This window comes from Lepisma saccharinum, chromosome 8 (assembly GCF_977018435.1).
Source record: "Lepisma saccharinum chromosome 8, izLepSacc3.1, whole genome shotgun sequence".
In the NCBI taxonomy this organism is placed as follows: domain Eukaryota; kingdom Metazoa; phylum Arthropoda; class Insecta; order Zygentoma; family Lepismatidae; genus Lepisma; species Lepisma saccharinum.
The window spans coordinates 78325743-78351113 of NC_139236.1; the positions used below are offsets into that span (position 1 = coordinate 78325743).

General features: G+C 40.1%; 1 protein-coding gene across 3 annotated transcripts in view; it reads right to left on the reverse strand.

Annotated features, from left to right (window-relative positions):
- LOC145991173 (uncharacterized) overlaps window positions 1-25371 on the reverse strand; it is a 239748-nt gene that overhangs the window by 87074 nt on the left and 127303 nt on the right. The window contains exon 1 of one of the 3 annotated variants that reach the window (XM_083127017.1): window positions 15624-15695. The exons of the other annotated variants lie outside the window; for them this stretch is intronic. Coding sequence (XP_082983143.1) covers window positions 15624-15677 — 54 coding nt within the window. The 5' untranslated portion in view covers window positions 15678-15695. Of the gene's footprint in view, window positions 1-15623; window positions 15696-25371 lie in introns of those variants that run through there. 3 annotated transcript variants of the gene reach the window in all.

Below are 25371 nucleotides of genomic sequence, written 5' to 3' on the forward strand. Positions count from 1 at the left end.
CTACATGATAGGCCTGAAAAGTATAGGAAAGAAGAAGAAAGCGAAAAGTAAGACAGAGGAACAAGTGCAAATCTCGAATGTGCATGGGTTGATGCACTTCAACGTTCTATTTTGGTTTCTTTGAAATGACGTGTTTATTTAATTGATTGGTTGAATTAGAAATTTTGGGTGCGTCAACACCCATCACATTATACGGGGTCCAACCCGTCAGCAGAACTAAAATATAACTAATATAACGGAACTGTAAAGTCTGAGGACTGAAATATTCTTACTTGGGTTAAAAGCTGAGGCTGTAAAGGGACACTCAGCACACGTAAGGACAAAATACAGAACAACACACAAACAGTCCTTCAAGGATTATACTGGTCGTAGGTCCAGACGCCAGAGCCTCGTTAGTCTGCATGCAGTCCAGGGTGTACTATGTGGAGGTGAGGTTCACAATTGGTGTACTACTTGGAAGTGAGGTTGCCAATTGATGTACTAAGTGGAAGTGAGGTTGACAACTGAGTGTACTACGTGGAAGTGAGGTTGACAACTGGGTGTACTACGTGGAAGTGAGGTTGACAACTGGGTGTACTACGTGGAAGTGAGGTTGACAACTGAGTGTACTACGTGGAAGTGAGGTTGACAACTGGGTGTGCTACGTGGAAGTGAGGTTGACAACTGGGTGTGCTACGTGGAAGTGAGGTTGACAATTGATGCACTACGTGGAAGTGAGGTTTACAATTGGGTGTACTAAGTGGAAGTGAGGTTCACAATTGATGTACTAAGTGGAAGTGAGGTTGACAACTGAGTGTACTACGTGGAAGTGAGGTTGACAACTGGGTGTACTACGTGGAAGTGAGGTTGACAACTGGGTGTACTACGTGGAAGTGAGGTTGACAACTGAGTGTACTACGTGGAAGTGAGGTTGACAACTGGGTGTGCTACATGGAAAAGAGGTTGACAAATGGGTGTGCTACGTGGAAGTGAGGTTGACAATTGATGCACTACGTGGAAGTGAGGTTTACAATTGGGTGTACTAAGTGGAAGTGAGGTTCACAATTGATGTACTAAGTGGAAGTGAGGTTCACAATTGATGTACTAAGTGGAAGTGAGGTTGACAACTGAGTGTACTACGTGGAAGTGAGGTTGACAACTGGGTGTACTACGTGGAAGTGAGGTTCACAATTGATGTACTAAGTGGAAGTGAGGTTCACAATTGATGTACTAAGTGGAAGTGAGGTTGACAACTGAGTGTACTACGTGGAAGTGAGGTTGACAACTGGGTGTGCTACGTGGAAGTGAGGTTGACAATTGATGCAGTACGTGGAAGTGAGGTTTACAATTGGGTGTACTAAGTGGAAGTGAGGTTCACAATTGATGTACTAAGTGGAAGTGAGGTTCACAATTGATGTACTAAGTGGAAGTGAGGTTGACAACTGAGTGTACTACGTGGAAGTGAGGTTGACAACTGGGTGTGCTACGTGGAAGTGAGGTTGACAATTGATGCACTACGTGGAAGTGAGGTTTACAATTGGGTGTACTAAGTGGAAGTGAGGTTCACAATTGATGTACTAAGTGGAAGTGAGGTTCACAATTGATGTACTAAGTGGAAGTGAGGTTGACAACTGAGTGTACTACGTGGAAGTGAGGTTGACAACTGAGTGTACTACGTGGAAGTGAGGTTGACAACTGGGTGTACTACGTGGAAGTGAGGTTGACAACTGAGTGTACTACGTGGAAGTGAGGTTGACAACTGGGTGTGCTACGTGGAAGTGAGGTTGACAACTGGGTGTGCTACGTGGAAGTGAGGTTGACAATTGATGCACTACGTGGAAGTGAGGTTTACAATTGGGTGTACTAAGTGGAAGTGAGGTTCACAATTGATGTACTAAGTGGAAGTGAGGTTCACAATTGATGTACTAAGTGGAAGTGAGGTTGACAACTGAGTGTACTACGTGGAAGTGAGGTTGACAACTGGGTGTACTACGTGGAAGTGAGGTTGACAACTGGGTGTACTACGTGGAAGTAGGTGGGTGTATTACGTGAAAGGGTCACTCCTTACACCTCATGACGTGTTTGATTTTATCAATCCATGCATTCTTAGTGTACCACACGGAAGATCATCTGATAAAAGCACCTCTTGATGAATTTTTCTATGTATTTTGATGTGTTTATGTGTTATTGGAGTCAACATCTGTGTGTCAATCGACACAATTTGGGTACTGAGATGGAAAAAGGAAAATGAAAAGGACGGTGAAAAATCTGAAGATACAAGAAATGAGCAAGGTACATTCCGGTAGCTGCTGCTTCTTGCAGGCTAACGAGGCTCTGGTGCCTGGACCTACATCCAGTATAATCTTCTGTGGGGCTGAGTGTTGTCCTGTGGTTGTTGTTCTTCTGTGTGCAGGGTGCCACTTTACAGCCTCAGCTCTTAATGGGTAAACGTATTTTAGTCCTCATATGTAGTATAGATTTATCTCGTGTTTAGGAATGGATGAATGAATTCCAGTAGTTCTAAGAATTGGATAATGAAGCCTTTAATAGAGATATTTTATTTTCTTATTTAAGGTCTGCCTTCAATATTGATTTAGTTATTCATTTATTCATTCCTTTGTTTTCAACCTAACAGCTCTTATGCCGTTTTTTGTCCATTACAATACACATATAAAATGTACATAATTGTTTTAGATTAAAATAGCAGTCTGTCCCCTTATTTTACAGATATTAGATTTTTTTAAAAAAAAAAATCCTTTTACAATTGTATGTTACACTTCCTTAAAAATGATAAACTATAACCAATCCGCACATCTGGATTAACAACCAAACTTAACAAATTTGTTGGAAATTGAACCTTTAGATTTATATAAAGTTTTGTACAATATACAGGGTGGCTCAATAAGTCACTTAACACCAGTACAAGGCCACTGCAGCGCGCAACATGGAAATGGTGATGACCAATGGTTATCAGGCCAAGGGGGAATCACATTGACGCCACCCACACGGTCGGCGGCCATCTTGATGTCCGCCATCTTGAATTCAACTTCAGAATTTTAAATGGGAAGGGGGTCGTGCGACATATCAAAATGGGCTAGAATTTTACGAGAAATGCAATGGTGAAGGTTTTGTCGACGTATCTTTAACCAGTAAAAAGTTATGACTGAATTCTTGTACCAATTTGCTCCTTTTCGAGGTGTTAGAGAAATGCCTTAAAATTTGTTTAGCGCATCGGTAATGCATCGAGATCAAAGTGACGTCTATGGAGAGACGTTCGCATGCCATTGCACATTATTTTAATCGGATACATCCATGAAGAGCTGTGCATTATGAATGGTTGTCGCGAACAATTTACAGTGTGACGCTTCCATTGAATTAAAAGTCCGTCACAGTGACAAGGCTAATGTTTATGTTCATAAGGAAGTTCATAAACAGAATATTCGATGCTTTTTATCTGATAACTCATTTTCGACAGATCAAAGCTGAATGGTTAGTGTTGGTAAGTTAATGGTGTGGCATGCTGTGTAGAACACGATTGGTTAGTCAATTTTCCATCAACGGAACCTTAAATGCTTAGGGCTACTTGGATTTGTTAAATAAACAGTTTTTTTCATCCTTGCTTATGGAAGAAGGTACTTTTTACAGAGTTTTTTCAATAGGGAAGAACACCAGAACACTTATGGGAACGTTATGAACCAGTTTTTGTCCAAACTTAGTTATCAGATAAAAATCATCGAATATTCTGTTTATGAACTTCCTTATGAACATAAACATTAGCCTTGTCACTGTGAAGGACTTTTAATTCAATGGAAGCGTCACACTGTAAATTGTTCGCGACAACCATTCATAATGCACAGCTCTTCATGGATGTATCCGATTAAAATAATGTGCAATGGCATGCGAACGTCTCTCCATATACGTCACTTTGATCTCGATGCATTATCGAAGCGCTAAACAAATTTTAAGGCATTTTTCTAACACCTCGAAAAGGAGCAAATTGGTACAAGAATTCAGTCATAACTTTTTACTGGTTAAAGATACGTCGAAAGAACCTTCACCCTTGCATTTCTCGTGAAATTCTAGCCCATTTTTATATGTCGCACGACCCCCTTCCCATTTAAAATTCTGAAGTTGAATTCAAGATGGCGGACATCAAGATGGCCGCCGACCGTGTGGGTGGCGTCAATGTGGTTCCCCCTTGGCCTGATAACGATTGGTCATCACCATTTCCATGTTGCGAGCTGCAGTGGCCTTGTACTGGGGGTGTTAAGTGACTTATTGAGCCACCCTGTATTTCTCACGCTATTATATTTTGAGCATTCTACTATTATATGTTGTGCATCTGCACTTTCCAAGCCACATTCACATTTCTTATTGTTTGTTATTTCAATTCTAGTTAAATGTTGCTTAGTACACAAACGACCTGACCTCAGTCTAATAATTAATACAATTAAACTTCTTGTAACACTTACATGATGAAACCATGGTTTGTGTTGTTTTGAATTCAGCAAATGTTCTGTATGATTCTCCAACTGTTGTTAAGTTCATTTCGACACCAATCTAACCATTCATTGAAAATTTTCTTCTTTACTCTAGGGAGAAGATCCGTGTAGTATAATGATAAGCTCGTAATATTAGTATTGTGTGACGGACATTAATAGTCTAGGTGATAAAGTGCTCACCATATCAAAATCAATTAAACAAGAAAACAACGAAAGGTTCAAAAGGAATGGGGAAAAATAGAAAGTCCTTTTTCATTCCGGGAGGGAGGCAAATACCCCTTTGTTCCTTCCTGGGGCGTCAATTTTTCAACCTATAATCTTATAGAACTCTTAACACATGCTCAGAACACCATTATCAATCATGCACTTCAGATCCTAACAATCCAAATGCAATACTGTCAGTATCTGAAATTTTGGAAATTAAAATTCCTGCCTATAACCTTCCTCTAGGTTATATCCTCCATCAGTATATGTTCTTGCATACAGTTCATGATCCAATGTGTTCCTGTTGCGTGCCTAAAGATCTTTCCACACATTTCAGCCATCAATCATACGTGGTCATGTGCGGGTCAACCTTCGGTTGCGCAGACTGTATCTTCAACAGACCGAACAGGCACGTATGGACATAACCTCATGTCCTCACGTGATCGCAAGAACATATTGAGCAATGCACGTACTAAACGTGCCCAAGAGGCTTGTTTGTGTGAGGCAGATGAGTGTAATTGCTAAGAGTTGTAGATTCGTGACCTGATCGGATGCCTTGTGGCTAAGAAACGGAGGAAGTCACAACAATGAGCAAGGATGGAAATATTGTTGTGCGTGCTTTTATCGGGTTATGATTGATTGATTGATTTTGTTATTTAGAGTCGATTTTATGCCACTTTTGGATAATCGCGACGATGAGTGATGAAATTGATGAAGGGACAAATAACACCAATGCCTTTTCAGTCGCTTGGGTCGCTCGGCCCTTAACTTTTCTTTGGGAAGTTCTCTTGTTGACTTCTAGAGAAGTCACATTTAAAACCTTGCATTCTGCTCTTGTTTCGCCTTTTGCCTGTCCGGATTAAGCGAAATTCGGCTTATCGGGGACCGGATTAACGAGGTTTTACTGTATACGTAAAAAAATTTCTAATCCTGATTACATAAAACAGTGGCATATTCAAAACCGAATATTTTCAACTTCTACTTGACTTGCGAAGACAAACGAAGTTGCCTATTTTTCGACGGACTGGCTCATTCAAGACCATGAAGACTACAGTATTCCCATGCTCCTTCATCTATTCTCGGACATAACCATAATATACCATACGCTTTCCTTAATTCACTGTGGGTTTCGAAGAGAAAATACTAAAATAGAGAACGCAAAGCATGCTGGACACTATAGACACTCATTGTTGACGTGTCCATTTCAGAGCAGAATCCTGAGTAATTTCCCACCTATTGTATGCAAAGTTCCTGTGGACAAAACTTATGCAAACTTAAATAAAGTAAATGAATCAAATTTGAATGTGAGAGAATAAGCACTTAAGATGCTCTCACGCAAAATCCTTAATTAATTTATTAAATTTCCATAACACATATAATATTTTGTCACAAAATGAAATCATGTTGAAAGTTATAAATTTGGCCCCTTATAAGAGGGGCCCAAACGAGAATTGGAGGGGCCCGGGCCCCCTTACCTCCCCGGTTTCGGTGCCGTGCATGCACATAAAGTTTGTGTCTAAAGATTTCGCTCCTTGGGAGCATTCTATACGCTGAAAAGTGAGCAGAAAAAAGGTGAATCGAGCTTCACTTGATAATTTGTATTACTAAATCCGTCTTAGAAAGACAAGACACACATGTCACTCCAAATCTTAAGTTCACATATTATTACGTAACATCAAGAACTTACTGTATGTCGTCTACAGCTCGAAGTCTCCCTCGAAAATAAAGTACTCACCTATAATGAAAAAGAAAAAATAAAATAAAAATTAATACTTTTTTTTTTTACAAAAAGGAAACAATCTGAAATTGAAATTATATGAACTTTACGACGCTGATAAAACCATTGTTTCAAAGACCGTGGAGAAGCATCACGCATGTCCTATGCAATGCGAATGGTATGTGAGGTGACTTTTCAGCAGTTTTCCCCACATGCAAACACAATGCTTTATAAACGCCAAACCCATTCGCGAGAGAGATGATTTACTTGTTTTTGATTTGTGACACGAAAGGGAAGATTTGAAATGTTCAATGCAGGAATATCGTAGAGGAAGGGAATATCAAAAGAAGCTTGTTTATAGCAAGTGATGTATTTTCCTTCGCGAAAATTCACATGCTTTAAATATTTAAACTTCGTTCCAGTGTGTATGGAACACTTTGACGAAATTTTATAGTGTATACAAACCAATTTAGTGTGCACTTTAGTGGTCTGTGCATGTAATTGCATAGATTGCAGGTAATTTTTACACAGACACTAATTTTAAGTTCTTATTTTTTAACATTTTTATCATACCTTTAAAACACGCACACCGTGCTTTTCAGGAAAAAAATTACCGTTGCTATGGAAACATTAAAATGCTATAAGTCGTGTTCCTCCTTGACATACAAACTAATGATAAAAATCAAGAGCTAATAAACAATACAACAGTGTTTTTAATTTATTACCCATTCAGGACTTCCCAAGTCAGGAACTCTGGAAATCCAAATGAAAACGGTGTCATTTCAGGAACTTGTCTATACCAGTTGGATATTTCCGTCAAATTTCTTCCCAACTCGGGACGTCCTACTAGTTGCCTCGAGGAAGGATGAATCTGCGTTTGAAATGGTTGACATTACTCACGCCTGTGTATCTGCTAACCTAACCTACAAGCAAAAGATCTGCAATACACTCAAAAGATATTAGAGAGAAAAAGAAACTCCCGTAAAGCACAGTGCTTTCTTCTGCAAATGGATACATATGAACGTAGAATTTCAGGGTAGCGTGCAGTAACGATAAGAACCTCTCCAAAACCTGGATTTACCTCTCCCCTTCCCTCCCGAGGTAGCGATTCCTGAATTGGGAACATTCCACGTGAAAATATCAGTTCCTGAACTGATAACTCTCGTCACAGTTCCTCAATTGGGACGTCCTGGGACATCAGGGTCAGGTCAGAGTTGGGTATAGTCAGAGTACGATCAGAGTAGGTTGTCAAGTGTTGGTTGTCTGATTAGGGGATCAGAGTTGGATATGAAAGTATGGTCAGTGCTGGATCTCATTCTCCACTTGGTAAGGAGACCTTTGAGACAGTTATAGGATTAGGGATTTTCCTTGGAGACCGATACAAGATTGAGACTTTACCTTGGAAATATTCGGGCTTTTCCTTGGAGACCGATACAAGATTGAGACTTTTCCTTGGAGACGATAGAAGAGTGAGGCTATACCTTGGAAAGATTGGGGCTTTTCCTTGGAAACCGATACAAGATTGAGGCTTTACCTTGGAAAGATTGGGGCTTTTCCTTGGAGACCGATACAAGATTGAGATTTTTCCTTGGAGACCGATCCAATATTGGGTCTTTTCCTTGGAGACCGATACAAGATTGAGACCTTTCCTTGGAGACCGATATAAGATTGATACCTTTCCTTGGAGACCGGTACAAGATTGAGACTTTTCCTTGGAGACCGATACAAGATTTAGGTTTTACCTTGGAAATATTGGGGCTTTTCCTTGGAGACCGATACAAGATTGAGACTTTTCCTTGGAAAGATTGGATCTTTTCCTTGGAGACCGATACAAGATTGAAACTTTTCCTTGGAGACCGATACAAGATTTAGGTTTTACCTTGGAAATATTGGGGCTTTTCCTTGGAGACCGATACAAGATTGAGACTTTTCCTTGGAAAGATTGGATCTTTTCCTTGGAGACCGATACAAGATTGAAACTTTTCCTTGGAGACCGATACAAGATTTAGGTTTTACCTTGGAAAGATTGGGGCTTTTCCTTGGAGACCGATACAAGATTGAGACTTTCCTTGGAGACCGATCCAATATTGGGGCTTTTCCATGGAGAGCGATACAAGATTGAGACTTTTTCTTGGAGACCGATAAAAGATTGAGACGTTTCCTTGGAGACCTATACAAGATTGAGGCTTTACCTTGGAAAGATTGGGGCTTTTCCTTGGAGACCGATACAAGATTGAGGCTTTACCTTGAAAAGATTGGGGCTTTCCTTAGAGACCGATACAAGATTGAGACTCTTCCTTGAAGACCGATCCAATATTGGCGCTTTTCCTTGGAGACCGATACAAGGTTGAGGCTTCACCTTACAAATATTGGGGGTTTTCCTTGGAGACCGATACAAGATTGAGACTTTCCTTGGAGACCGATCCAATATTGGGGCTTTTCCATGGAGAGCGATACAAGATTGAGACTTTTTCTTGGAGACCAATACAAGATTGAGACGTTTCCTTGGAGACCGATACAAGATTGAGGCTTTACCTTGAAGAGATTGGGGCTTTTCCTTGGAGACCGATACAAGATTGAGATTTTTCCTTGGAGACCGACACAAGATTGAGACTTTTCCTTCGAGACCGACACAAGATTGAGACTCTTCCTTGTAGTCCGATACAAGATTGAGACTTGACTCGGTATAGAGGTTGAGATGTAAACAAGACTGGGGTTCGCATACCGAGACGGCAGCAAGAACTAGATGCAGTTTCTCGTTCAAGACAAGAAACTAGAGACTGTCACATGTCGTCATTGTCTCGGTATAAAACCGGGGCATGTGAGGTCAATGAATATCTCAATAGGCGAGCGTTTATAATGCAAAAAGAAAAGACGAAGATGAAGAACGTCTCGGTATATCACTCAGGTCAGGTCCGAATAGGCTTCCAAACTTCCGAGAGCTGAAGTCACATTTCATGGATCGAAGTTTACAACTGCTGAGCCACCCCTTATACTATCGAAATATTCATTCGTGGCAGCGACTTTCCAAAGTATGTATGATGCATTCTTTTGTTTATTCCATTGAACATTTGGTTGCGAGGAAGGGCAGAATTAGTGGGCCGTAAAAATGTCTAAATGATCCATTATGGCATCAGGTGGTGAGCGCCGCGTGGCCGTCCGCGAGACCAAGAGGTCACAATTTCACCTTGCCACGTGCAAGACAACATTCGCTTTCGTGTGTGCGTGATGTATACAGCTATTAGCGTGTATGGATGTCATGCTTTACCTTAGCCAGGAATTTTTTAATCCACTATCAGTAAGATGGGTGAATTTTCATCCACATTTCGTTATATTTGAAACACTTTTATTACTGATATATCCCCACCCAAAAAAAGATTGAACCCTACTACCATTACACGCATTGACACTGGCGTACGTAGGATTCTTTTCGGAAGGGGGTGGAATTGTAAATGTGGATATGGATAGTACATAGCTGCTTTCTACGGGGGGCGGTATACATATATTTCGTACATTTAGAAATTTCTACTCTCAAAAATGACAATCGTGGGTTGAATTTATCACTCCGGTTTTTCTCAATTTCGGAAGGGGCTGTTGCCCCATCAGTCCATCCTCTGCGTACGCCAGCGTGCACCAACTTCTGCACCCCATTTCCTCGCTTCAGCCCGCCATCTTTAGATAGGTTGTTTTTCCTTTAATGTCACTAGATGGAACAACATAAAACTTACCTAATAGTATTTCAAAAGTTCCTGTTTACATTAATATTTTCATTACTTATGTAACGTATAGATTTTAATTTTATTGTTTCAAAAGTTACGTAGAACTTGATCATTGCACTTGTTATGTTCAAGAGCAATTCACAATTTGAATCTAGACATCTGTATTCTAAAGTAAAATATTGCAAATATGACGGAATGATGCAATTTTTTATTAAATTTCTTTAAATCATTTAATATTTAATTTTGTGTACGTTATATATCAACATATTGTTGTCACTGCTACATTATAACGGTATTCCAAACGTATTCCAATGTTCCATATTTATTTATAAGCTTCTAACAACAAAAATTGCTTTGAAGGAAGATGTGTGTTAAAATTCGAAACAATGTAAATAGCAATTTCCATAAAAACAATTACACATTTTGCAGATCCTGTGCTGATGTAATGCAGAACACACATACAGTTTACGTACCTACTGTTTATGTACAGTCAGGAGTAAATTTATGTTGTCATGTAACCATTAAAACACAGCCTAGAACTGCTATAATTTATACCCGTTTCTGGTAGACCAACCAGATAATGGTAAAAATCAAGAGACAATACAAGAAGCAAAGTTGTTTTTGAGGTAGGATTAAGTTCAGTATGTTTTTTCAATAAATACGTAACAAAAAAATCTTATAATTGTTTCTCAATGAAAGGTATTTCTAGGATGGAAAATATTTCACATATACCTAGGTAGGTTGAAGTTCTCATTAATTCTGGGCTCTGCTTAGGTGGTTATGGCCGATAAGGTTCTCTCTCTCTCTCTCTCTCTCTCTCTCTCTCTCTCTCTCTCTCTCTCTCTCTCTCTCTCTCTATCTCACTATATTTCTTTCTCTCTCTATTTCATTTTGGTTTTTCTTTCTAATTCTTTCTGTTTTTCTTTCTCTCTCTCCATTCATATCTGTATCTCTCTATCTCTCTCTCTCCATTTCTTCCTGTATTTTTCTCTTTCCATTTCCTCCTGTATTTCGCTCTCTCTCTCTCTCTTTTTCCATCTCTTCCGATTTTTCTCTTTCCATTTCTTCCTATTTTTTCTCTCTCTTTTTACTTCTTCCTGTTTTTCTCTCTTTTTATTTCTTTTCTTTCTCTCTCTCTCTCTATTTCCATTTCTTCCCGTTTATCTGTTTCCATTTTTCCTGTTTTTCTCTTTAAATTTCTTCCTGTTTTTCTCTCTTTCCATTACATCCTGTTTTACTCTCTTTTTATTTATTCCTGTTTATCTCTCTCACTTCATCCTGTTTTCTCTTTCTCAATTTCTTCCTGTTTTTCTCTCCATTTCATCCTGTTTTTTTCTCTAAATTTCTTCCTGTTTTTCTCTCTCTCCCATTTCTTCCTGTTTCTCTATCTCCATTTCTCCACATTTCGTGGATAATTCTTTGTGATTATTTCTCTCTGTTTCTCTATTTCTCTCTGTTCACTACGTTTCCCTGCTTCCTTCTCCCTCTCTCTATTCTTCCTGTTTCTCTCTCTCTCTCTCTCTATCTTATCTTTTCCTCAACCCAATGACTCAGTAAACTTGTCACGTACTCTATTCGGGTGTGCAGGAGGATGTGCATTTGAAAGGGGAGCTACAGCCCCGCTTTTGCACCCAGTGACGACGCCCCTACTCGCTAACGATATATTCTGAAATTCCTAGGAGAATATGAATCTCATCAGTATATCACAACTTCCTGCAATAGGAAACCACGGCATATCTTCCAAGAATCTCTAATTACAGTGCAAAGAAGCACTACGGAAGTACGAAGCTACGCAAACGATGCGCTCATTCTACGCACGTACGCACATTAATTCGCCCTCGTCCGGTTCAAAGCGTATCAGAATCGAGAAGCATCACTTCATAACCTCTAATTGCCTTTAGTCTCATGTCCCAGCAGCGTTGCCAGGACAAGAATTGAAACAATCACAAATAATTATACACGAAATGTTGATACGAGCTCTTTTCGTTCTCGGTATTTCTTTTTTCTGTTGTTAATACTTTCCTTTCTATCCCTCATTTTCCTCTACTTCTCTACATCTATTGTCCTATTTCTTTGCTTCCTGGTATTGTTATCTCTCCCTTTCTGCCCCTGTTTCTCTAGCATATTCTTTCTTCCTCTCGTTCCCTTCTTTTTTCCTTTTATTCTTATTTTCTATGGCCATTTTTATCATTATTTCTTACTGTTTTTATCTTTATCTACTTTAATCAAGGTGTCCTGGGTTCGATACTCGGTGGAAACATATAGTGGTTCGGATCCCACTTTAAACTGTAGGTCCAGTCCCAATTAGCCTTACTGTGCACAAAGTGGACTTAAAACACCAACTCAAACAAAAAAACTCTATCTTCTTCTTCCTCTTTCCCTTTATATTTCCTACGGTTTCTCTATTTCTTACCTATTCTCTCTCCCACTATTTCTATTCTTCCCGTTTCTCTCTCTATATTTATTCCTGTTTTTCTCCCTATTTTTTCTTGTTTCTCTCTATCTATTCTTTCTGTTTCTCTATTTCTTCCGGTTTCTCATTTCTTCCCGTTCCCCTCTCCCGTTTGTTCAAGTATTTTATGAACAGATTGGCTAAACGGGACTGGACCTACAGTTTAAAGTCGGATCGGAACCACTATGTGACTCCAACGGGTATCGAACCCATGGCCCTTTGATAAGAAGGCGAGGACGTTAAGACTACGCCATCGGGAAAGCCATAAACATAAGAAAACTATACTCTGTCTCTGTGGGGGCAAGGCCGCGCATAACGGTAAAGAAGGGGAGAAAGCGAGTTGGCGGGGCGAAGCAGCGCGCGCTGTTACAAACGGCTGGTAGCGGAACACTACTTGCGCAGAGACTTATTTTCGTCGGCTCGCTCCGTAGATTCTCGAGTCAGAGTGTAACTGCTTACCGATAAATCACTGAACCTGGCAACACTGCCGCCCAGTTTACACACTGGACTTGATGTGCCCAAACTCTAGGAGCTACAAAGGCGGACGAAACAGAGGAGGGGAGGGGAGACAAAAACAAAAATGTCTCGTCTGGTTCCTTGGGTTCGCGAAACGGATAGCACATTGCAAATTTAGGTGGCAGACAGCTTAACAGACTTATTGGGGACAAGGTTCCGACATGCAGAAGGGGGACGGTTGTTCATTAGGATGAGTACATAAACCAAATTCCTTTTTCTTTTTCTACTACCGTGTTAGTACAAGCTACACTGAATCAGCCGGTATTCCACACACACGTTAGTCTGCAACATTCTTCTACAAATGTACAACATGGCATGCAGTAATGGCTTGTGTCGCTAGTTACATAATTAAAAAGAAGAGAAAGAAGAAGTTGATTAGCGGGTTCCGTACTGTGAGACGGAATAATTAGATCCGTGTTTGGATGTTACGGAAAAGCACAAATTTTCTGTCCGCCATCTTCGAAGTGGGTCAGTTGAAATTGGTAGCTTTTGCGCGTGCATGGATGAGTGATCATTTGCGGATGTTACCATTTTTTATATATATATAAAATGTAATTATAACATTTCTGCCGCAATCAGGATAAGGCTTCAGAAAACGAACAAAAATGAATAAATAAAAGCTCACGATGTCCGCCATGTTGTTTCATAATTGCATGTGGACGTTATTTATTCACTGGTTGCTACGTCACGTCACATCTTCTTGTGTATTTTGAGTGTAGTGTTTGGAAATTTTCCAGGAGAGATTTTTTTTAAGCACTGTTGGATTATTTAAGAAACCCCAAAACTAAAACATGGGCGTAATTTGGGGGCATAATTTAGGCTTGGGAGGGGCAGAATCGAACTTGGAGCTTAACTTTTTGTAAGGCAGAAAAGTTTTTCATCCCTTAGAAATGAGATCCAAGATTATTTGCTAAATACATTCAAGGAGAAATAAATTGTTTTATGTGGGACACAATACAAAACACAAGTAAATCAGAAAGTTAAAAAAAACATACAATATTTATAATACCTTCTACCTTAATTATGTGTAATACTTGCAATTTAATGCAAATGCCAATTTTTGGTTGTTCACTCACAAGATAAGATAAAGATACAGCATTGCATTCATATTTAAAAATTGAGATTTAAAGGCACTTTTACATAGAATGCCCATATTACACACGTATTATATATATATATCACAGTATTAGCCAAATTATTGGACTCATTGTGAAAAAAGAAGCACATTTCCTTGTTTCGAAAGTGTTCTAACTAAATATATTTGACGATTGTTATAACTTTTTATGGGATTAAACTGTTTGTCTGCTTCGACATAATCTTCATTCCAAAGTATAGATGGCAGCAAGATACTTTTCACATTTGCAAAAATGCCTGGAACAATACGTACATTGTTTACCGTGTCATTTATGCTATTTGCTCGGTTATAACAAAGGAAGTAATAATATTTCAATTGTTGTAAGGATGTTCTTTATTTGTATCTCCGGAGCAACATGTAATTTCATAAACCTCATGGTGTGAAGTTTAGAAATAAGAGTGATAAAGGAAAGCAGTAGTTAAAATAGGCTCAAAAAGAGCCAAAAGTGGTCAAAGGAAGTACTGACAGTACATGCAGTGTGTTTCACAAAACATTAAATCTGTCAAATTTCTCTACATAAAGTGAGTTAATCTGGGTTTCATTTTTTCAACTAACGAGTCCAATAATTTGGCCAATACTTATATCAAGATCATGCCAATATGGGAGCCATTTAGCAAGAAAGTTAACATTTTCAATACTTCTATAAAAGGCAATTACATACATTTTTCTGTATGGCAATTAGAAATTAAACTTTGTTATCTTCCTACATGTGATTTATTTTCTCAATTTCAAAGAAAATTCTAAATTCTGGAAAAAAGATCAAGATATTAACTCATTTCTACCACAGTAAAACATTAAAAAAAAATAAAGAAAAATGATAAAAAAATACTTATAAGTCCAGAGCCATCTATTATTCACCATAGCAAACCATATCTCAACATAGCGATTTTTTTTAAAAAAAACTATTTTTATCTCAAATTATTCAATACTAAGATAAAATCAGACAATATTGTCAAAAAACCATTAAAAAATTTGTTAATATAAAACTTTGTAAAATTATGTCAGCCTGTATTCGATTGCAAAGAAAATATCAATAAAGAAGGAGGTGAAAAATTGATCATCACCACTACTAGAAAAAAGATGGCAGAAGCCTAAAATCAAAAAAATTGTAAGTAATTTATTATTTCTTTATTCCAGGTTGAGTTGTGTTTTGAAAAAGCAATGAGACATGTAATATTCGTATATTTCGCATCAAGTGCTTAAAAAACGTCATATACTGTATGTATGTGTGTGTGTGTGTGTGCGTGTGTGTATGGTGAAATTTGTACACCTCTTCCAAAATCAGAAATGTTCCTGAACCACTGATCACAACTTCGACCTAAATAAAATGTCCTACTTCATACAACACTACGACAAATGTAATAATGGGCCTTGCCTAGAGTAGAGCAGATAAACTTACATCCTTCCTGATCCATTGTGCAGATCTGCTGATGACCGAGAACAAACGACCCATCGCAAACAAAACACAGGCGACTCTACGGTCAGAGCTCTCGCGTGCGCGCAACACAACAGAACGCGAAGGCATTAATTGGAAAAGCCTTTTACAAAGAGAAAAAGGGAATTTCTGCGGTAGGACGTGATTCGTAAAAGAAGGATGGGACTTGAATGCCTTGGATGAAAAGTCGCCGATAAGTTCACCTCGAGACAAGGGAGTGAAACGAGCCGTTCAACAATCGTGTATCATCATCCAGCTCACCTTTTACTGCGGTGCAGTGTTGCCACGTGAAGGAAAACTTCCCATTTGTAGGGAAATTTGAAGGCATCAGACTAACTCTCCATATTCACATTATTTTTTTGGCTGTTCCTTCTTACTTCTAATTCTTTGAATGATTGAATTGTTGTTTTAAGTCCACTTTATGCACAGAAAGGCTAATCGGGACTGGCCTACTGTTTAAAGTGGGATCCGAACTACTATGTGCATCCACCGGGTATCGAACCCGGCACCCCTTGATTACAAACCGATGACGCTACCACTTTTTAATCCCTTGACTATAAGCCATATCTACGTATATACCTGTTTGTTTATTGTGCGTTGCTTTTCTGAATCTTCGATAATAGGATGGATGGACGATTAATGGATGCATGACCAGGGTTCAAATCTGGTAACTAATTTCTTTTACATTTTTATTCATACGACCAACCGTATTATTATTATTATTTCTCTAGTCGGCCTCCGTGCCGTAGTGGTTTTCACTGCGACACCAGAGATTCCGGGTTCGAATCCCGTACTGAGCATAAATGTTTTTGAGTGTTCCTTCATCAATTTAATCGTATCATCACTCATCCTCATATTTGCGATTAGCCAAAGTGGCAGAAAAGCGAAGTAAAATAAACCAAATCAATCAATATATTGTTTATTTAGGTGAAGGGAAAAAATGAACGATAGAGGGAAATTTTTTCATTTGAAAAGGGAAATTGTGTCCTGGCAACACTGTTCCGGTGCAAATCTTGCTTCGTGCCAATCTTCATCTCCTTTCGAACTTTTGCGACACGCTCCGGTGCTTGATAGCGGAAGATTCCTGCGGTTTTTGTCCCCAAGGCAGGACAATTCATGTTCGATAATAAGATGAGTACGTTGCGAAGGTTGAGCGCTTGGGGACATCCAGAACACCCTTCATGATTTTTTTTCTTAAGCAAAGTGCATTCTTTATGGAAAAGGGAACGCAGATTTGAATGACAGCGTCAATGATTTCCAGAATTTCTGAAGGTCTTTCATGAAATCATAAACATTCTTCATTGGAACTTTATTGAAAGTCCTGGAATCAAGGCTTTTAGAAGTTGTTAGATTTCCGATCGCTGTGGTGATCGGAATTTCAAAGAGGTTCTCCAAGACAGACGTTAAAAATGCTCTTTTTTCTCAATGCCTTCAAGGATTTCCAGTACGAGTTAGATGTATCCTTGAGAGTTGAAGCAGATGACACTTTTTGTACTTCCACGTCTGTTTCTTTGAGCCAAACACTCCACAGTTTCATGGATAGAAGTTCGTCTCCTTCTTGCATTCATATCCTACCTTCTAGCTACACCAATTATCCGTGGCGGAGTGGTTATCACATCACTCTACGACGCCAGGGGTACCGGGTTCAAATTCCGGCCTGGATATGGGTGTTTGTGAGTGGCCATTCATTAATTTCATAGCCTGAATTATTTTAAGTTTTTGTCTACCCCTGTATACATATGCAACCATGCAGCACGTACAGTCAGAGACACTAATGGCTTGGAATGAGCCTACTGAAAGTCAATGGACATGTTATAACCCAGAAGTGTCCATGATTGCACATACAATTGCCATTATATATGGATTGAACGCAATTACCTATAAATAATCAGGTACATATTGGAATATGAAGAATCAGGGTTCTTAAAGGTACAGGGACCCATAAATTCTAATGGGTTCTATTGGGTTCCACAATAGGACCGGAATCTTTTCTCTCGCACAATTTAAATTCGGTCCAAGTTGAGCATTGTTTCCTTGAAAAGGGGTTCCTGGATCGTATTTAAATTCATCCGGGAAAAAGGTTCCTGGACCGAATTGAAATACTTTATAAAAAGGTTCTCTACGGTTCAGACGACAGGGGTCCCGGGTTCGAATCCTGGCCTGGGCATGGATGTCTGTGAGTGTCCATTCATCAATTTCATCCCATCTTCACTCATCCCCATCTTCGCAAATTAGCCAAAAGTGGCACAAAAAGCGAAGTAAAATAAATCAAATCAATCAATCAATCTACTGTTCAGAACCCATTTACGCTTGCTGATTTCCTCTCATGGACCGGAATCGAAATGATTGAAAATTCCTGATCCTTTGACAACCCTGCGAAGAAGTCGCTCAACGAAGTAGTTTAGGTCTATTTGAAATGTTACCAAGGTGTACAATATTAAAACTCCTTCTTGTCTCGGTACCAACCATTGGAACAGTGGAAATCTTGGAGGAACTGGATGAAAATCGGGAGGCGATTCGTATTCTGACAGCCGAGAGATTTCTCCACTTCACGCAACGATGGCCACCGAATTGTGTAAGGCAGAGTAAGGGAATGCTGAGGATTTGCCGTGTCAAAAGGAAGATGTGGGTAGTGGAATGGAAAGCTCCCGCATCCTCTGCGCTCGTGGAATTACTAATGAATCACAACGATTCTAATTCCTCATTGGATCTCCCGCAGTGCCGTGGCGGTGTGGTCAAAGTACAGCGCTACGAAACCATATATCCAAGGTTCGAATCCTGGGTAAGGCATTATGTTTGTACTATCACAACACGTAGAACCCGATTTATTGATTGGGTTGGTGTTTCAAGTCCACTTCATGCCCAGTAAGGCTAACCGGCACTGGACCTACAGTTTAAAGTGGGACCCGAACCAATATATGCCACCACCGAGGCTCGAACCCGGAACCTCTTCCCCAGGAATGTCTGGATCAAGCGAACGAAAGCAAGTTTCTGCACCAGATAATGACTCGAGAAGGCTCGACCAACGAACGCGGGAGAGGGAAAACACGGCTGCAGCTACCAACAGTTTGCAGCAGCGTGCACTGCTTTGCTCCGCCCATCGTTTTGCGCGGCCTTGCTCCACTGATTCCCGAGACAGGGTGTAGGCTAGTTAGGCTATCTGCGTAGCCTGGATCCCAGAGACTGGCAGAACAATCGATTAAAAATTGTGACTAAAACTGTTCATATAAATAAGATGGTGTTCTGGAGCTGATTTCTTAGGAGTTTGCAACCTGACTGCTGTTGTCATGGTAACGTGGCTTGCGTCAACATGCCCAGAACGAGCAAAATGGGTGTGTGTAACTTATTGATGGGCATTAATCGACTAATATTAGTCGATTATTAAAACCATCGGGAAAAAACATCGATTAATGAAAATTAGTCGACTGAAAAAATTAGTCGACTAACATTAGTCGAAATAGTCGAACGACTAATATTCGTGGAAATAGTCGAACGACTAAAATTAGTGGAAGTAGTCGAACGACTAACGTTAGTCGAAGTAGTCGAACGACTAACGTTAGTCGAAGTAGTCGAACGACTAACGTTAGTCGAAGTAGTCGAACGACTAACGTTAGTCGAAGTAGTCGAACGACTAACGTTAGTCGAAGTAGTCGAACGACTAAAGTTAGTCGAAGTAGTCGAACGACTAATTTTAGTCGAAGTAGTCGAACGACTAATATTAGTCGAAGTAGTCGAACGACTAATATTAGTCGAAGTAGTCGAACGACTAATATTAGTCGAATGACAAATATTAGTCGAATTAGTCGTTTGACTAATATCAGTCGAATTAGTCGTTCGACTAATATCAGTCGAATTAGTCGTTCGACTAATATCAGTCGAATTAGTCGTTCGACTAATATCAGTCGAAGTAATCGCACGACTAATTTCAGTCGAACCATCAGTTGACTACATTTCCGATTGATTTCAGTCGAAACCGAACACAACCCATTCAGATTCCAAACTAACCATCGACTACTGAAGTAGTGGCCAGAGGGCAAGTAACCACTTATACACGGCGTTTAAACGGGCCTGTCCAGGGAATCTCTGGAGCGAGTGAACGAAAGCAAGTCTCTGCGCAAGTACTGACTGGAGAGGCCTCGGCCAATGAGCACGTGCGAGGAAACGGGATTGCGTGGAGGGGGAAAGGGGACTGCGGTTATCAGCCTTTCCAGCAGCGTGTACTGCTTAGCTCCGCCCACTCGCTTTCCCCCCTTCTCTACCGTAATGCTCGGCCTTGTTCCATAGATTCCCAAGGTAAAGTATAGTAGGTCATAGCCTAGGACCACGTGTTTTAGTGAGACAATCCAGGTCAGCACACGCCAGAGTTGTTTTACGAAGTATATTCAATATAAACTAAACAAAACTCCATGACGCAACAGCCATCTAAGTGGCCAGGGCCTGACAGAGCAGCTTTTTCATTGGTTGACGCGTGGTCAGCGCATCGAGTCCCATCGCCGCTGTTTTCTGGCTTTCGAGACCGGAATATCCAATATAGAAACAAACAAACATATCATACAACGGATCTTTCATCATGTCCAATCCTTCGTCGTTTTAAGGCCAATGTACCCATTGGAAACTGAAGGCGATTATAGATGTTTCAGGAAGTGTTACGTTCAAAAATCTTTCTTTTCCGGTTTGTTATGTTCTCCACTTCTCATTCAATACTTCTCTCTTGGAAACTGACGTTGATGGGCGTGCTATGAACGGAGTACCGTGGTTTTTCTTTTCTCCCACGTATCAAATTCATCATCCACATTGAATTTCAGCGTCTGCATTGTCACGAGAGGGACAGTTGAAGAGGAACGCACGCACGAAAACTATAGACAGCTCACTTCAGGAAGTTACTAGAGCATCACTCAGTGTTGCCATCTAATTTCTTCCTCAGACCCTACAATATTTCCCTCCATCATCTGCCTTGGCATGATGGTTAAGTCGGCCTCCCCGATGGCGCAGTGGTAGCGTCGTCGCCTTGTAATCAAGGGGTCCCGGGTTCGATTCCCGGTGGAGGCACACAGAGGTTCGGATCCCACTTTAAACTGTAGGTCCAGTCCCGATTAGCCTTACTGTGCATAAAGTGGACTTAAAACAACAAATCAATCCAATCCAATGATGGTTAAGTCTACCTTTCAAGGTTTCAACACGATGATAAAGATGACTGGCGTATTATTTTAAAATATAAGCATACCATGTCCAAGATTCGAACCTAGGACTGGTTTATTAGCATCCCATGCTAACCACTCTGCACCCTATCTTCTACTTTACCCTTTTAAAAAGCACGTATCACAGTAGGTGCCATTTTGAACACGCAGAAATAACATTAGCAAAAAAAAATCGAGTTTTGAGTTCTGTTTTGTGCGATTACTTTTGAAACAGAGAGAATGCCCTTTGCGTTACTTTAACATGTTACTAGAGGTAAAGGCTGCCATTACGTAAGCAGATGTGAAGGTGGTATCATATAAGGGTGAGGGTTACGTAAAGCCATAAGATTTAAGGTATATGCTTGGTTGATTGATATCTGTCACTTGCGAGGATATAATTCAAAATACAGTAAAACCTCGTTAATCCGGACTAATGGGAGAGATACGTTGACCGGTTTAATGAAAGTCCGGATTAACTGAAATAACCTAAAAAAACAGTAGAAAGTGCATTGAAAGTTTGTTTATAGCAACAAAACATGTTCATTATGGTGTATTTAAAGGACATAGACCTAAGAACACTATACAGTACAGTAAAATGTAAAGCAATACAATGCAGTACATACACCCAAGGGCGAGAGAAACAGTAGGCGAATTGTCCACCACCATTTTCATTCGGTCTTCGAACCAAGATAGTTTCTTACCTTAAAACAACGCAGGATGTAGAACAAAAAAGTACAGTAGATTCGCGATTAACCGAGGCTCCGGGTTAACCGAGGGAGTGGTTGGAAAACATCGCGCTTCATAACGCACCCCCTTGTTTGTTTACTAGTAAGTTGGAGTCAAGTCACCGTCCGCGCTGCACGTGTTCGTTACATTGTCGGTGTATCCGATTGTTACGGTGGTGTTTAAATCTGTGTAGGCCTATTCTAAGCGAGTAATGTAGTAGCAAACGGAAAAAGGTGTGTGGTTTCTCTGGAAACAAAATTCAACTCAATAAAAAGATTGGATAAAGGTGAGTCAATTAAAAAGTTTGCTGCTGATTATGGAGTCGGGGAAGTGACTGTTGGAGATTGGAGACGTAAGCGGAAGGACTTTGAAAAGTGGGTGAGTCAAAGTGTGACGGGGGCAGTGGTTTAGCGCGGAAAACGATGACAAAAGGTGAATATGAGCAGTCCAAAAAACTATGAAGGAATTTTTGAAAAAGTAATCTTCTCATTTATGTTATACGAGTAATACATAATTACTATGCAGTTTTAAGTGTTGTTTCGTCATTTAAGACCTATTAGCACATTATCTCCGTATTATCCGAGTTTTTCCGTATCCGAGGTAGTCTCGGTCCCAATTAGCTCGGATAATCGCGAGTCTACTGTAATGAAAATAGCGGTGGACAATTTGCCTACCATTTTCTTTGCCGTTGACTCTACATGCGCGATACCCATATTATGATGATGTGCCCGACGGACCTGTTTTTTTTTTTTTTTTTTTGTTTTTTTTTTTGCCTTTTGCCTGTCCGGATTAACGAGGTTTTACTGTAATATCTCCAAGACAGAAAAAAAATTAATAATGAGCGAAGTGTTGCAAAACAACAATAGAAAATAATGCCTCTCTCTAGCGTGTAGATTTTAGTGCGACTAGCGACTAATCTACAGGGAGGGAAATTTCCCTTTTAAGTGACATTGCCGCAACTAGAATTTCCCTACGTTAGGCAACACTGACTTCATTCGGCGTGAAAGTGAACGGTAGGAACGACAGGAAAACAGACAAGAGATCACGACAGGCCAAAACGAACGAAGATGAATAAGAGATGGGAAAGCCTGGTGAAAGAGAAATATCCCCGCTCTCTTTCGAAGAGGAACACGGAGGGCGGAGTGGGCCGCAGAGCCAATGGAGCGGAAAAGTCCCGCGGGAGTGGCCGGCGAACACCTTTGCGTGTCAAAGGTCGCGGTGGCCATTGTTGTAGGTGGGCGCGGAGACTACAATGCGAGATGAAGCAAGAGCCGCAGAGGAAACGGAACAGAGGTGGTCATTAGGCGCGCGGAGAGGAATCTCTTGACGATTCCGTCTGCGATACCTGCTCCCGATGTGAAAGTGGAGAATTCGTGATGGGTTGCGCAGCTTCCGAAACGGACCGCAATTGGCCTCCTCGGATGGAATCGTGATATTCCAGTGGCGAAATATAATTAGCTGGATTCCGATTCTGGAACTTCCAGAGCCAACGGAACTACAACTACTCGGGCTTGACGTAACTGAACACTCCAACTGAACAACCAATAAAAATCATCCACGATCTTACTGATGATTATTTCCAGCTCATTTATATATTTTTTTGTTATTATTTTACTTATTATTACTATTATATACTTCTGAATGGTTAATACAGTAGAATATGTCTACCTCAGAAGAAAGAAGAAAAATTAAAAGGAATAATTTTGTATAGAAGATTTTAATTTCCAAATAGATGGTGAATACTTTTTAATAATATATCAATTCTAACATGTCTCAAAAAGGCCAAAGGTTTAATAGCTGAACTTGTGGAAAGCTACAATATGAACATATGAAGATGTTTAAGATTGTAGCATCCATTGTATTATTTTACAACTATAGTATATGCAATTTTGTATCACCTATTTTGACATAGTGATGTACGTGGTTGTCAAATCGTGCTAATCACTTAAATAAATATTATATATATATATATATATATATATATATATATATATATATATATATATATTGGATACAAATCATGATTTTTATTTAAAAAATCATTTTTGTTGATTTTCTTCATTTAAATCGGATTTTTTTATTTAAATAGATATTTATTTTAAAAAAAAACGCTTAAAATTGCTTGTATGCTTTCTTGGCACCATACATATAGATATGTTTTTTTATAGAAAGGCTTTATTAGTAAACGGACCTGCAAAATATTTGAACAGTTTGTTTAAAGCAATTAAAATATATACTCGTATATATATACAGGGTGTTGCAAAATACCTGTTACAACGCTTGGGAGGTGATTCGACAAGTAAAAACAAGGAAAAAATGCCATGTGAAAAAATGTCGAAATCGGCACCGTTTGCGAGTGACAGGCGTGCGAAAATCGCCTCACACCATGTTTAAAGCACAATAACTCAAGAAGGAAGAAAGATATCAATGTCGGATTAAAAGAATACAAAGAAAGTCGTGCCTGACGAATACAATGGTGCATCAATTGAGGCCCAGTGTAAATTGCGCAAGGGGACTCTCAAAGAAAGTGGGGAATCCCCTGATGGAAAATACAAGAAATTTACTACTATTTTCTACATAATGTTGAGATCGGAATGTAGGCAGTAAAAAATGACGACGTATGTCCACATGTCCCACTACTGCTGGGACACCGTCCCACACTCCTGGAAATAGGAAATTCACTCGAAAATGACGCTATGCCGTCAAATTACGCTCAGATTGATTTCAGCTAATTGATACAGAAAGCCCCACTAGAGGCGCTGTGACTGTAGGTCAACTGTTACGTATTAGTGTTGGTGGATACTACGTAGAGAGTGTAGTCGACCGTTGTTTTTCCTGTCTTGTTCTGCGTCTCGCAGCGTGGAGTTTAGTCTGGCGTGTGTGTATGGTTGAATTGCGCCAAGGAATATTGTACGTACTAGAGTACGTATTCCCGTGTTCTTTCTCGGTTTGAAACAACTGCGTGGACACTTGTGTGACATTACGTGGGTGCTAATCACGGTAGTTGTGATCCGTCACTCGGAGGGAAAGTGCCCCTGTTGCTGGGCAGTTCTCGAACAGGACAATGGTGGAGTACTCTACCCACGAGCTTGCTGATATGCATCTTGTTTATGGAGAGGCAAACCGAAACAGCCGTGAAGCACGGCGTTCGTATCACGAACGTTTTCTCAATAGGCGGTTACCAGCACATGCACTCTTTCAAAGACTTGATGCTTGACTCTGTGAAACTGGAATTCCACTACCCCGTAGGTGGGATTGTGGAAGACCTCACACTGTGCGCACTGTGCAATTTGAAGAGGACGTGTTGGACGCGATACGAGACCGTCCTGACACCAGCACACGTGTCATTGCTCGTACTCAACAAACCCACCATAGCAATGTGTTCCGCGTTCTTCAGGAGGAGAGATTGCACCCATACAAATTGCATAAGGTGCACTACATACTGCCCACGGACTTTCCCCTACGCATGGATTTCTGCCAATGGTACGTGCAACAAACTCTTGCAATTGCAGATTTCCCAACAAGAGTTTTGTGGATCGATGAGGCAATATTCACCAGGGGCGGCATGTTCAATAGCCACAACAGCCACGTCTGGGATATGGACAATCCGCATGCAATCATTGTGCGTCATCATCAACATAGGTTCGCAGTGAATGTGTGGTGTGGCGTAGTAGGTGACCACTTGATAGGCCCGTACATTTTGCCCTCTACTTTGTGTGCTGGGAATTATCGGGTGTTTCTACATGACGTATTACCTGAAATTTTGGAAAACGTGCCACTGGCAGGTAGACAACGTATCTGGTTTCAAC